The following is a 13,995-nucleotide window of genomic DNA, read 5'->3' as shown; positions in this document are numbered from 1 at the left end:
ATTTATAAAATAAATATAAGTATACAAAGTATTTAAATATTTTAAAATATTACTTTACAGAGTTTATATATAATATATTTTTTTATAAAATCAAGTAAAAAAAAATTTATAAATATTATTTTGAATTTGTAATACAACTATAACTATAACACTTTACAAAGTTTATATATAATATTTTAATTTTTTTTAAAAGTAAAAAAAATTGAGTATTATTATTTCTCTAAAATGTGGTTCTTTAGACCTAATAGTTAAACTTATATGATTGTCAAGGATTTGTGACCATGGATAACGATAACCATTGGTCTATGCATTTCGAAAATGTCGAGATGTCTAGCATGAATGACATGAATCTCGATGTAGTTGGTGTTGATTTCACACTAGTTTCACAAATACAAGAGCAAATCAATTTGCGGACACAAGTAGCAGCAATGACAATTCTTTGCATGATTGGATATGGATTGAACGTATTGCGTGTGTTAACAGAGACAAATAATCCTATACCGGAGTTTATTCCACAAAAAGAGAGTCGTCGACAAGAATTGATGTCGTACTTGGTCCATACTGAAAGATGTCGTGACATTATTCGCATGAGTCCGAAAGCATTTATTAATTTATGTCAACGAATAAGAGGAACGGATATGGTTAAAGATGCATTCCGATATACAGTCGAAGAACAAGTGGCTAAATTTTTACACATCATTGGTCATAACGTCAAGAATCGAAGTGTTTCGTTCTTCTTTCATCGGTCCGGGGAAACAATGTCTCGTCACTTTCATAATGTTTTGAAGGCAATATTGATGTTGCATGGAGAGTTCTTAATTCAACCAGCTGGGATTGAGGTTGAACCTCATATCTTAAACAACAATCGATTTTTCCCATACTTTAAGGTATGAATATGAGAAACAATAGTTAAATATTTAACTCATGTTGTATGCAATGCAAGTTATTTATAAATGTGAAGTTGTTGTGTATTAGGATTGTTTGGGTGCCATAGACGGCACTCACGTCCGTGTTAAAGTCCCCCGAGTTGATGCTCCTCGTTTTCGTGGAAGAAAAGATTGGCCAACGCAAAACGTATTTGCTGCTTGTGATTTTGACATGAAATTCACATATGTTCTTGCCGGGTGGGAAGGAACAGCCTCTCTGATTCTAGGATATTGAAGGATGCGTTTGTACGAGACGATCCATTGGTCATTCCGGAAGGTTAGTTGAGTGTGTTTACAAGTGCAATAAATATTCATTTGGTCACATCACTTATAAGTAACAATTATTAATAGATGGTTGTAGGCAAATACTACCTTGGAGATGCGGGTTTTATGCTCAAAACCCAAGTTATAACTCCATATCGCGGAGTTCGATACCATCTAAAAGAGTATTCCCAAAGAGGTCCACAAAATGCCCGTGAGTTGTTTAATCATCGTCATTCCTCACTAAGAAATGTTATCGAAAGAACATTTGGTGTCCTCAAAAAGCGATTTCCAATTATCGCTAGCGGAACAGAGCCTCATTACTCTGTGGACACTATGACCGATATTGTTTTAGCATGTTGTATTCTTCATAACTTTCTTCGCGGGGTGGATAATGATGACTCTCTGTTGGAAGAAGTTGACCGTGAGTTGATGTAAGGAGATATAGATGTGTCACACTCGCAAACTCGTGAGGATGACTACAGGCTCGGGTCACAAATTAGGGATACTATAGCGAATGAAATGTGGACAGGTTATTGTAATAATTAATTTTATGTAACATCCGTGAACTTATATTTATATTGTTGTAAGAACAATTTCATGGTTTAATGTTGACATTCCACCTTTATTAATATTTACGTAAGAAACTATTTATGTTATTGCAAAAGTTTAACATTTTTTATGAGGTTTTATCATGGATCACGGGAAGGGTATTGCTTCAGAGTCATCTGTAGCTGTCCGTGAACACAAAAAATGGACTACCGACTACTGAATGCCATGATCGATGAGGCATCTATGGGTAACCGCATTGATGGTAGTTGGACGACGCAGGGTTACACAAAAATTGTTAAATCCTTACATCAGAGTGAATTGGTAGGGATTACAAAAAATAATGTGAAGAACAGGCACAAAAGCCTTAAGGACAAATGGCGTGAGATCCATGATCTATTTAGTGGACTGAGTGGTTTTGCTTGGAATCCAAGCACGAAAATTTTCGAGGCCGAGGATGAAGTGTGGGATTCGTTGATAAAGGCAACGTATTCAACTTGATGTTCACTTATCGCATACATTAACCACTAATTATGATTATGAGTGTATTTCTTTTCATTAATGAACAGGCAAAGCCCTCGGCCGCAAAATGGCGTGTTAATCCCATCAGGCACTACAAGTTGATGGAAGACTTATGGGGGCTTGATCGTGCTACCAGCCACGGTGGAAGAACAACACTTGCCACGTGGTCGATGAGGACGCTCACTTAGTCTCATCGCTGAAAACAAGTATACAGCTCGAGACTGGGGGGCTTGTGATCCGGTCGGTGGTCGGTTGGCGGTGACGTCAGCAGTAGATAGCCACGTGGACCGTTCTTAGTGGCACGCGTGGGCCAGGGAAGCTGATGTGGGGTGTGTTGTTGAGAGGGTTACCCGGGGGTGATCGGTGTAAAGGGGGTGGTCGGTTGTCAGACGGAATGCGCGATCATCGTTTAGATGAGACGATCGGTCGTCGCGCCATGCACAGGCAAGCTAGGAGCGAGAGGCAATTCCCAGCGAGAGTGTTGCGTATGAGTCTTGTACTGCAGAGTAGTGGAAGAAGGAGAAGATCAGGTGCTTCATAGTACTGCGCACGAGAGTGGCCTAAGGGAGCTAGCAGCCAGTCGGTGGTTGGTGCTCTCTAACCCATAACGTGCATGGAGCAATGCAGGGGTGATCACGGTGGGACAGCAGGTAACACCTGGTACGTGCACTAGCCAGGCCACACCTGGTATTCACACTGAGGTTGTACGAGACATCCAGCGAGAGAAACATGCGAAGTTACTTCGTATGTAACTAACTTAGGCGCGCCGCAGGGTATATAAAGGCCCCCCACGCTCATGCAGAGGAAAGATTTCATTCGTACAAGTTACCTGTGAACAGAGAGAGAGAGAGAGAATCACAGAGTGCACACGAGTCTCCCAGAGATTCATCGTACTTAGTTCTTTGGTGGTTTTGTGTGGCTGACTTGAGCGTCGGAGTGCAATCGACCGCTAGAGGCGCCGTTTGTTGTGTTTCGCAGGCACGCTTGGGGTTCTTTGCGGAAGGCACAAGTTTGACGTGGCGAGTTCTTTGACAATCAAGTTCCCGGCAAGATCATTTGGCGCCCACCGTGGGGCCCGTGTGAATTTGTGATCCCATCCACCTTGCTGCTAAGTTTCGTCGTTTGTTCTTGAGATTCTTGCGGAAAAAATGAGGAAGACAAGGCAAACTTCACCCGCGCCATCAGCTGAAGAGGCAGCTGTGACAATGGCGCAAGTCTTGGAAATGATGCGAGCGCTGCAAGATGAGGTGGCGGCGTCAAGAATGGAGCAAGGAAGGATGCAAGCAGATTTGACTGCATCCCAGGGAAGGAATGAAGAGCTAGATCGCGTTAACGAAGAATTGCGCAAGACTTTGCAGGCGCAGAAGGAGCGGGTGGCAGCAGAGAGAGTGGCGCCGCCACCGTCTCCCCCCAGGACTTTCCCCATGCCATTCTCATCTGAGATCATGGGTGCAGTGGTGCCACCAGGCTTGGTGGGGGTGAAAGCCTCGTTTACAGGGGTGGAGGACCCAGAAACGCATCTGACAGCGTTTCACACCTAGATGATGCTTTCTGGGGGCTCAGACGCGGTGTACTGCAAACTGTTCATGAGCACATTGAGTGGGATCGCTTTGGAGTGGTTCGTGAGCCTACCAGATGGCCACATCACTTCGTTTCAGCAGTTCTCGAAGCTGTTCATGGAGCAGTACATCATCAACAGGGCACCCCAGTGGTGTCGTACGACCTGTTCGACGTGCGCCAGAACCAGGGCGAGTGCCTCCGGGACTACCTTAGCCGTTTTGGGGCTCAGGTGGTGAGGTTGCCCCGCAAAGATGAGGATATGATGGTGCATGCGTTCAAGAAAGGGGTTCTGGCGGGCCCTTTCAGTGAATCTTTGATCAGGAACCGCCCCAGCACCTTCGCTGAGATTAGGCGTCGTGCTGTGGCGCACATTGTGGCAGAAACAGCTGTTTCTGAAAAGAGGGAAAGTGCGATCCCGACCAAATCGCGCGTAGGCCCGAGTAGGTCTCAGCAGCCAATGAGGGTGCACGAGGCCAAAGAGGGAAAGGGGGCCCAGGGAAAGCCCCGCCCTTATGAACCTAGGACTGACCAGGGCAGGGGGCGCGCGAGGGAGAGCAACGCGCCCCCCCAGATTCGACTTTGTGGTGGAATTGGCGGAGCTGATCGCCATTCCAGCCATAGCGGCACGTCTGCGAGCACCGGAGAAGACCGACAAGGTGCTGGGATGAAAAAAGAACGTGTGGTGTGAGTTTCACCAGGCCTATGGCCACTCACTCCACACTTGCTTGGCGTTAGGTCACCAACTCGGGAGTTGGTGAAAAGTGGTTTCCTGAGCGATTACTTGCGAGAGAAGCAAGGTGATCGGGCGTCGGGACCACCAGCGGATGATCCGCAGCACGAAGTGGCAGTGCACACGATTGCGGGAGGCTTCTCTGGAGGAGGATGTACGGCCTCTCAGAGGAAGAGGTACGCACGCTCGGTGATGGCGGTCGACTCGGTGGAAGAAGATCGCTCCCCCAACGTTGACATCACCTTCACCAAGGCGGATCTCCAGGACGTTGTGCCACACGACAACGATCCTATTGTTATCTCCTTCGTCACGGCAGGGAGAAAAGTGCACAGGGTCCTTGTAGACCAAGGAAGCTCGGCGGACGTGATGTTCTAGTCGACGTTCAACAAGCTACAACTGCCCCTCGATCATCTAAGGCCATACCCGGGGTGCTTATATGGTTTTGCAGGGGACCAAGTGGAGGTGCGAGGCTACATCGAGCTGAGAACCACGTTTACCGATGGGGCCGGGTCTCGCACCGAGAAGATCAAGTACCTAGTGGTGAATGCCCCATCTGCCTACAAAGTACTGTTGGGAAGACCGACTCTCAACAGGTTGGGTGTCGTACCGTCGACGAGGCACATGAAGTTGAAGCTGCCGTCAATGGAGGGGGTAGTGATCACCATCAAGTCAGACCAGAAGGAAGCTAGGCGCTGCTATGAGAACAGTCTCAAGCAACAGAGAAGCGTGTGCTATGTCACCACGACACCACAGCCGGGTGCAGGCGAGAGGCGATCGGAAGTGGAGGTGGTAAGGGGCACGCAAGGGGATCTGGAGATGGAGGAAGCAGTGTTGGGGGGCTCGGGAATGGCCCCAGCTGAAACTGAGGAAGACAGCATGATCACCCCTCGCGAGTCCGGAATCGCAAGGGCGGTCATCGCCAGTGAAAGGAGGTCCCACCCTGCTGAGGGGTGGGTGGAGATGGAGATCCAAGAAAAGAGGTTTAAGCTGGGGGGATCGCTCAGCGACGACACGTGAAGACAGATCGCCGAGGTGATTGAGAGGCATCTGGACGCGTTTGCGTGGTCAGCCTCGGACATGCCAGGCATTGACCCGGACTTCCTCTGCCATCGTCTTGCAATGGACCCCCAGGTCCGACCGGTGCGCCAGAGGAGGAGGAAGTTCAATGAGGAGAGAAGGCAGGTAGTCCACGAAGAAACCCGCAAACTCTTGGCCGCGGGGCACATCAGAGAAATCCAGTACCCAGAATGGCTGGCTAATGTGGTACTGGTGAAGAAGTCAAATGGTAAGTGGAGGATGTGCGTGGACTTCACCGATCTAAACAAGGCATGCCCAAAGGACTCCTATCCCCTACCCAGCATAGACGCCTTGGTGGATAGCGCGTCGGGATGCCAGCTTATGAGTTTCCTGGATGCATTCTCAAGCTATAATCAGATCAGGATGCATCTGATGGACGAGTGCAAGACTGCGTTCATGACCGAGTGGTCTTGTTACTGTTACAAGGTAATGCCCTTTGGGCTGAAGAACACGGGGGCCACCTATCAGAGGTTGATGGATAGGGTGCTCTCACCGATGTTGGGGAGGAATGTACAGGCTTACGTCGATGACATGGTGGTAACCTCGCGAGAGAAGGAGCAGCATGTCACTGATCTGGAGGAATTGTTTGCAACAATCGCCAAATACAGGTTAAAGCTCAACCCAGAGAAGTGTATTTTTGGCGTGGAAGCGGGAAAGCTTTTAGGCTTCCTCCTAACAGAGCGGGGGATCGAGGCGAACCCCGAGAAGTGTGCGACGATCATGGCAATGAGGAGCCCAACGTCGGTGAAGGAGGTGTAGCAACTCACCGGTCGGTTGGCGGCATTGTCGCGATTTATGTCCGCCGGAGGAGAGAAGGGTCATCCTTACTTCCAGTGTCTCAAACGGAACAGTAGGTTCGTTTGGACAAAGGAGTGTGAGGAGGCTTTCATTAAGCTAAAATGGTATCTGGCAAGCCCACCGGTGCTGTGCAAACCACTGGAGGGCACCCCTCTCCGCTTGTACTTTGCTGTAACGGAAAGAGCGGTCAGTTCAGCTTTGGTTCAAGAGCAAGACCAGGTCCAGAGACCTATTTATTTTGTGAGTAAGGTGCTCCAGGGTCCTGAGGTAAGGTATCAGGCCCTAGAGAAGGCAGCTCTGGCGGTGGTGTTCTCAGCAAGGAGGCTTCGCCATTACTTTCACAGCTTCACGGTTGTAGTGATGACCGATCTTCCCATCCAGAAGGTGCTCAAGAAGCCTGACGTAGCCGGGAGGATGGTGAAGTGGGCCGTAGAGCTATCTGAGTTCGATATAAGGTACGAACCCCGAGGACCGATCAAGGGGCAGGTGTTTGCGGACTTCGTCGTCGAATTGTCATTGGGCGCTGCACCTTCGGAGGGCCTAGATTTTCGCTGGGTCTTATCAGTGGATGGCTCCTCCAATCAACAGGGAAGTGGCGCTGGAGTCATCCTGGAAGGACCAAACGGAGTGCTGATCGAGCAGTCTCTGCGCTTCACTTTCAAGGCCAGCAACAACCAGGCGGAGTACGAGGCCTTGATCGCCGTATGGTGCTGGCAAGGGTGATGGGAGCAAGGAGTTTGTTGGCCAAGACCGACTCCCTGTTGGTCACCGGGCAGGTAACGGGGGAGTTCCAGGCCAAAGACCCACAGATGGCTGCATACCTCGAGTATGTGCACACCTTGAAGACGTCCTTTGCAGAGTTTGAGTTGGTCCACGTACCAAGAGAGCAGAATGCCAGAGCTGACTTGCTCGCTAAGCTAGCCAGCTCAGGCAAGGGGGGTAGGCAGAGGACCGTCATCCAAGAGACCTTGAAGGTACCTCGCGCGTTCGTAACGGACAACCAAGTACTTCAAGTGTGCAAATCAAGGGAGCGCATAGCGATCGGTCATCGGTCTCTAACTCAAGAAACTTTGAGAGCGCCCAGGCTGAGAGCGCGACCAATAAGAACCGATGAGGCGATTGAGGTTTGCGCTGTAGGAAGAACTGACACGTGGATAACGTCGTACCAGCGATATTTGGCATATGGGGTGCTCCCGCTGGATCCGTCGGAGGCGAAAAGGGTAAAGAAGAGGTCGAGTAAGTTTACCCTTATCGATGGGGACCTCTTTAAGTTTGGATTCACCCATCCAGTGTTGGTGTGCGTGCACGAAGAGCAGTGCACGAGGATCATGTCAGAGCTCCACGAGGGAGTGTGTGGAAGCCACGTTAGTGGTCGCGCCTTGGCAAGTAGAGTTCTCTGCGCAGGGTACTACTGGCCAACGCTGAAAGAAGACTGCGTGGGGTATGCTCAACGTTGCAAGCAGTGCCAGCAACACGCAGATTGGCACAAGGCGCCCCCTGAAGAGCTAAGGTCGATTCACAGCCCATGGCCGTTCCACACCTGGGGAATCGACATCCTGGGACCCTTTCCCTTAGCAGTGAGGCAGATGAAGTTTCTGATGGTCGCCATAGAGTATTTCACAAAGTGGGTGGAGGCAGAGCCGGTCGCGCAGATCACCGCTCACAAGGTCCAACAGTTCGTGTGGAAGAACATTGTGTGCCGTTTCGGAGTGCCCAAGCGTTTAGTCTCCGACAATGGTACCCAGTTTACGAGTCACCAGCTGAAGAACCTGTGCGAAGAAATAGGAATACAGCAGGTGTTCGCCTCGGTGGAGCACCCTCAAACGAACGGGCAGGTGGAATCGGCCAACCGAGTACTGCTCAGAGGGTTGAAGAGAAGGTTGGAAAAGGCCAAGGGAACGTGGGCAGAGGAGGTTCCCAGGATCAGGTGGGCCTATCACACCACTCCACAATCTAGCACCCATGAGACACCGTTCAGTTTGGTCTATGGGTCGGACGCTATGATCCTTGTGGAGATACAAGAAAGCTCACCAAGGTTTTTAAATTTCGTGGCCGAGGAGTCCAACGAGGAGAGGAAAGTAAACCTGGACCTCCTGGATGAGGTGCGAGAGGGTCAGTGCCGAAGCCGTAAAGAGAAGGGTGGAGCGTAGGCACAACTCCAAGGTGCGACCGAGGCAGTTCCAAGAAGGGAACCTGGTGATGAGGAAAGCACATCAGCACGAGTTGGAGAATAAGTTGTCCCCTAAGTGGATTGGCCCGTTCAGAGTGGTGGAAACGCTGGAGAATGGCGCCTATCGGCTGGAGACTTTGGACGGAGGGACGATCCCCAGAACATGGAACGCCACGCATTTAAAGTTCTATTTCAGTTGAGAATGTAAAGTAGTCGCGCCTTTGCGCTAGTATAAACAGCTTGAACAGATCAGGGGGCACTCTTTTTCCCAGAAGAGGGTTTTAATGAGGCCACCCAATAAAAAAAAAGGAAGTTATCTGTATGAAAGGTTTGCAAGTTTTTAAGTTAAAATCCTACTCGCCCCAGGCGCGAGCGCAGGTAACCGGTTAAACCCTCCTCGCCCCAAGCGCGAGCAGGGCGGTCGGTTTAAAGACCTCCTCACCCAGGTGTGAGCGTAGGCAACTAAGGTTCGAAAGGCCAGGGGTGTTAGTAAGTCCAATAAAGGGAAGGGGGGATTTCGAGAAACACCTTTACCCAAGTGCATAGCATTAAAGTTGGCGCAGTAGAATTCTTAGTCAAGAAACCCTCCTCACCCCAGGAGTGAGGAGGACGATGTACGACCCGACGGGTTAGGGTTTGATGGCCTTGGGGCAAGCAAGAGGGGTTATCGAGAAACACTCTTTTGCCCAAGACAATGCATCATCCTCGACCGATCGAGGTCGAAGTCCTCTATGCATTTAGCGCTGGAGCGACACACAACCTAGATGGATGTAAGGTGGAAGCAGAGGCTCGATGACTGAGGAGTAGCTGTGGCGCTTTGATCGGTCATCGGTGGTTAAAACAGTATTAAGAGTTTTTGACAAGTTCTTACGCAGTAGGCCTGAGCGAGCCAAGCTCGGACGTTATCAAGTGTCGTTAGTTGTGGTCAAAGTCAGAAGGAAAAGTTCAAATACAGTTAAGGTTTTGTACCAAGCTCGTGTAGGTTAAACAATTAATCGTGCATAGCGAGAGCTAAAGGCTAAGTAAGAGGTACACAACAGAACAAGCAGTAAGAGAAAAGAGGAATTTAATATATACAGTCAAAGTCCTTACAAGACAAGTGTTTATGAATAAAATAAAGAAAGCTGCATCAAAAAGAAATCATGGGCGGACGATCTTGCCATCCACAACTTTGAAGTCCATCGCGAACTGAGAATAGTCAGCCTCTGGGAAGACGCACTTCACCTGCTCGAGGGCCAAGTCAAACCCGTCAGCGAAGGTATCGGCAGCCTCTTCCCAAAGCTTGGTCTTCTCGTTCTCAAGCACGACCTTCTCGGTAGTCAGAGTGGCGTTGGCAGATTCAGCGTCCTTGAGCTTTTGGTCTTTTGCTGAGAGAACCTCCACAATGTTTGCAAGCTGTTGACACAGAAAGGCATTCTCGGTCTCAAGCTGGAGGGTCCTTCCCGTTGTCTCCAGCAGATCAGCATCAAGATGGCATCCCCCATCAGCATCTCCGTCTTGATGGTCTCCTGGATTTGTAGGGCACGTCCTTTCTTGGCCTCCTCCAGCATGTCCTTCAGCATGTCGTTGGTATTTTGAAGAGCCTCGTAGTCGCTTTGGAGCGACTCCTTCTGGTTGAGCAGCTCGTTCACCTTACCTTCCAGCTTCTCAAGACGGCGATGTTGCGTGGAGAATTCGAGGGAAAGCACCATCTGGCGGGCCAGATGGAGATCAACTTCGCTGGCACTCCACTTGACTAGCTCGCGTCCTTGAATCAGCTGCTTAGTCAGGCGAAGGACCCTGGAGAGCCCCTCAGCGCTTGACCTCGATGCTTGAAGGGAGCTCTCGCCACCACCCTCGGTTGTGGTAGCAGAATCTTGAGGGCATGGAGAGGTGGGAGGGCGAGAGGTCCCCTCTGAGCGCGCCACCCCGCTCCCAGTTGCTTGAGGCGGTGGGAGTGGTCCGGCAGGAGCGGGGAAGGAAGAGGAGGTGGAGAAGGAGGGTGTGCAGGGGAGGCCTGAGCCTGAGGGGTTAGGATGGCGTTTTCCTCAGGTACCTCGGTTCCCCTTTTTCTCCGTTGGACCAAGGGGGACCCCGAGCTCTCCTCGTCGATGGTCACGACGGTGGTGGGAGCCTTCACCAACCGTTTCCTCTTCTTATCACCCCTGGTCTCGGGGCCTTCAGCTAGCACGACCGAGATGGGGAAAGCGAGAATGGGTTCGGCGGTCGCCTCCACTCCAGAGGACGACCCGGCAGCTCGTCGGCTTTTGGCGAGCTCGATCAGTTGTTGCCGGCGTTCCCTCGTGGAAGTCATATCTGCACCAGGTAAGCATAACAAGAGGTTAGTGCGCAAGAAGCCGAGAAGCAAATAAAACAAAGCGCAGGCAGGCGATTAGCATATGCAGATGAATGAGTATGGCAAGCAAGCACGAGGCGCATGTTCAAAAGAAAAAAAAACATAATAGCAAGTCAGAGAGAAGATAAGAGGGCAAACCAATGTATTTCTTGAGCATCTCTGCATCAAACTCGTGCTTGATGAGGGTGGAGGAGACAAACTTGGTGCCCAAGCTCGAAAGAAGGCCACACAGCTCGCGCTCGTATGGCGCCATGGCCTCCAAACCCCAGGGTTTCCTTAATTCTACCTTGGGAACCCAGTAGAGGGGAAAGCCCTCGAGTAAGGTTGGGTTGTGCTCGTTGGAGGTGATCATATAAAACCTACCCTTCCAATCCTTGAAGGATTGTTGGTATAGGCCCAAGATCACCCTCCCTGAGACACCATTCAGGCTTACCCACGACCTGTCACCAGGGTTCTTGGCCTCGAAGAAATGGAGGAAGACGTCGGTCGATGGAGGGTGCCCGAAATGGTTGCATAGGATTTCGAACGCCCGGATGAATGGCCAAGCGTTCGGGTGGAGTTGACACGGAGCCACGTTCAGCTCGGTGAGGAGATCCTTCTCGAAGAAGGTGAAAGGGAGTCGGAGACGCAGCCTCTTGAAGATGGCTGAGTAGATGAAGGTGAAGGGCACCCCATTGGTGGCCCTATCGTCCACGCATATAGGCATGCCTCGGGGGGGGATGCACACGCCTAGGTGTCTGTCGTCTTCCCTATCGAGGGCACTTGAGGGCTCGTCCGCGTCACTCTTGAGCAGGGTGGCTAAGTGATCAGCGGGAAGTTGGCTAGAGGTTTCGGCGAGCAGATGGAGGGGAGCCCACTGGTACGCTCGCGCGTAGTCTTGGGGAGCAAGAGGCGCTCTGGGTTGCGCGCTCACCGAAGGAGTTGCGCTTGTTGAAGACGACGATGGTGCACGGGCAGAAGGCTGTGCACCGGAAGGAGAAGCAAGGCGTGCGGTGGTTTTTGTGCGAGCCATTAGCTACAGTGGAAAAGAAAGATAAAATGATGGGTCAATGAGAAACAAGAGGAAGACAAAGGGAACGAAAGCACGGTGAGAAGAGAATGGAGAAACGAAGGTGACGAAGGGGAAGAAGAAGTGAAAACGCAAAAAAAGAAGAAGCCAGAGGAAACCCTGGTACAGTGCAAAAGAAGAAAAAACAATCCACAATGTATGCACATTGCACTTATTGAACAATGCAATCGGTCAAAGATGTCCAAATATGCCATAGATGAGGAAAAGGGGTACCTTTTGTCGATCGCTGGCAGTTTCTGGAAGCTTGAGATTGGGGAAGATGAATCGCAAGCGGGGAGTCGAAAGGTTTCAAAGAAAAAGTGTTGGAGAAGGTGATGGAACAGTGAAGGTGCGTAAGTTTTGAACGTGAAGAGGCGCAAATAACGCTTCATGCTAGCCATTGATGCGTACACATGTCGCAAGATGAAGGGAGGAAAGCGTAACGTCGCTTAAAGCACAGCACGTGATGTGGCGCGTGATGAGGCACGTGACGTGGCGTCACTTGCCACGTGGTCGATGAGGACGCTCACTTAGTCTCATCGCTGAAAACAAGTATACAGCTCGAGACTGGGGGGCTTGTGATCCGGTCGGTGGTCGGTTGGCAGTGACGTCAGCAGTAGATAGCCACGTGGACCGTTCTTAGTGGCACGCGTGGGCCAGGGAAGCTGATGTGTGGTGTGTTGTTGAGAGGGTTACCCGGGGGTGATCGGTGTAAAGGGGGTGGTCGGTTGTCAGACGGAATGCGCGATCATCGTTTAGATGAGACGATCGGTCGTCGCGCCACGCACATGCAAGCTAGGAGCGAGAGGCAATTCCCAGCGAGAGTGTTGCGTATGAGTCTTGTACTGCAGAGTAGTGGAAGAAGGAGAAGATCAGGTGCTTCATAGTACTGTGCACGAGAGTGGCCTAAGGGAGCTAGCAGCCAGTCGGTGGTTGGTGCTCTCTAACCCATAACGTGCATGGAGCAATGCAGGGGTGATCACGGTGGGACAGCAGGTAACACCTGGTACGTGCGCTAGCCAGGCCACACCTGGTATTCACACTGAGGTTGTACGAGACATCCAGCGAGAGAAACATGCGAAGTTACTTCATATGTAACTAACTCAGGCGCGCCGCAGGGTATATAAAGGCCCCCCACGCTCATGCAGAGGAAAGATTTCATTCGTACAAGTTACCCGTTAACAGAGAGAGAGAGAGAATCACAGAGTGCACACGAGTCTCCCAGAGATTCATCGTACTTAGTTCTTTGGTGGTTTTGTGTGGCTGACTTGAGCGTTGGAGTGCAATCGGCCGCTAGAGGCGCCGTTTGTTGTGTTTCGCAGGCACGCTTGGGGTTCTTTGCGGAAGGCACAAGTTTGACGTGGCGAGTTCTTTGACAATCAAGTTCCCGGCAAGATCATTATTATTATGCACAAAATTTATCAATGAATTTTGCTTTAATAAACTAAAATACTGCATTAATACACATTAATATTTATTTCTTAAAAAAAAAATCCTTTATCGAATTATACATCCAACACATTTTCAGAAATAATTTGTTCCATATCGGAAATAATCTTTTAATTGCATACAACTATAATTGAAAAATAAATAATTCACAATTACAACTTTGTTCTCAATAATGTTTATCAATCATAAATATGATCCAAAAAATTTATATAATTTATAATTTTCTGAAGTTAGCTCGAACACGATATCGAAAATAATGTTTCAATTTCCGAAAAAATTATTTTAATTTAAAAAAAATATAATTCACAAATAATCAATCAAAATAATTTTTTTTATCAATTTTTAAATATAAGGACAAATGTGTAAAGTTACATTTTTATCAATTAAAAAAAAATACAATTTCAATCACATCCATCACATCACTCACAAACTTTTATAAACTTTCCCTACACTTTCCCCTCTCTTTACCTTAATCCAAACACCCTAACTTTCTTTACACTTTCTCTTCAAATCATCTCAAATTCACTCCCTCATTTCCACTCCCTAATCCAAACAAAGCCTTAGTGCGCG

The 13,995-nt window shown here is 49.4% G+C and overlaps 1 protein-coding gene and 1 pseudogene across 1 annotated transcript; both read left to right on the top strand.

Annotated features, from left to right (window-relative positions):
- The first annotated feature begins 281 nt into the window (after positions 1-281).
- Positions 282-1,736, top strand: LOC137817917 (uncharacterized; annotated as a pseudogene).
- A 204-nt stretch (positions 1,737-1,940) lies between these two features.
- LOC137817916 (L10-interacting MYB domain-containing protein-like) lies at positions 1,941-2,446 on the top strand. The gene is made up of 2 exons (XM_068621141.1): positions 1,941-2,219; positions 2,306-2,446. The coding sequence occupies exons 1-2, from the start codon at positions 1,941-1,943 to the stop codon at positions 2,444-2,446; spliced, it is 420 nt and encodes a 139-aa protein (XP_068477242.1).
- Positions 2,447-13,995: the final 11,549 nt, after the last annotated feature.

This window comes from Phaseolus vulgaris, chromosome 10, assembly GCF_000499845.2.
Source record: "Phaseolus vulgaris cultivar G19833 chromosome 10, P. vulgaris v2.0, whole genome shotgun sequence".
Classification (NCBI taxonomy): domain Eukaryota; kingdom Viridiplantae; phylum Streptophyta; class Magnoliopsida; order Fabales; family Fabaceae; genus Phaseolus; species Phaseolus vulgaris.
The sequence above is the reverse complement of the archived record's forward strand: the minus strand, read 5'-3'. Positions and strand labels throughout refer to the sequence as shown.

Bases quoted from the DNA above. Each gene is read 5' to 3' on its own strand.
- LOC137817916 (XM_068621141.1), top strand. From the start codon at position 1,941: ATGGACTACCGACTACTGAATGCCATGATCGATGAGGCATCTATGGGT. The intron at 2,220-2,305 runs GCAACGTATTCA...ATTAATGAACAG, and splicing joins TGTGGGATTCGTTGATAAAG to GCAAAGCCCTCGGCCGCAAA.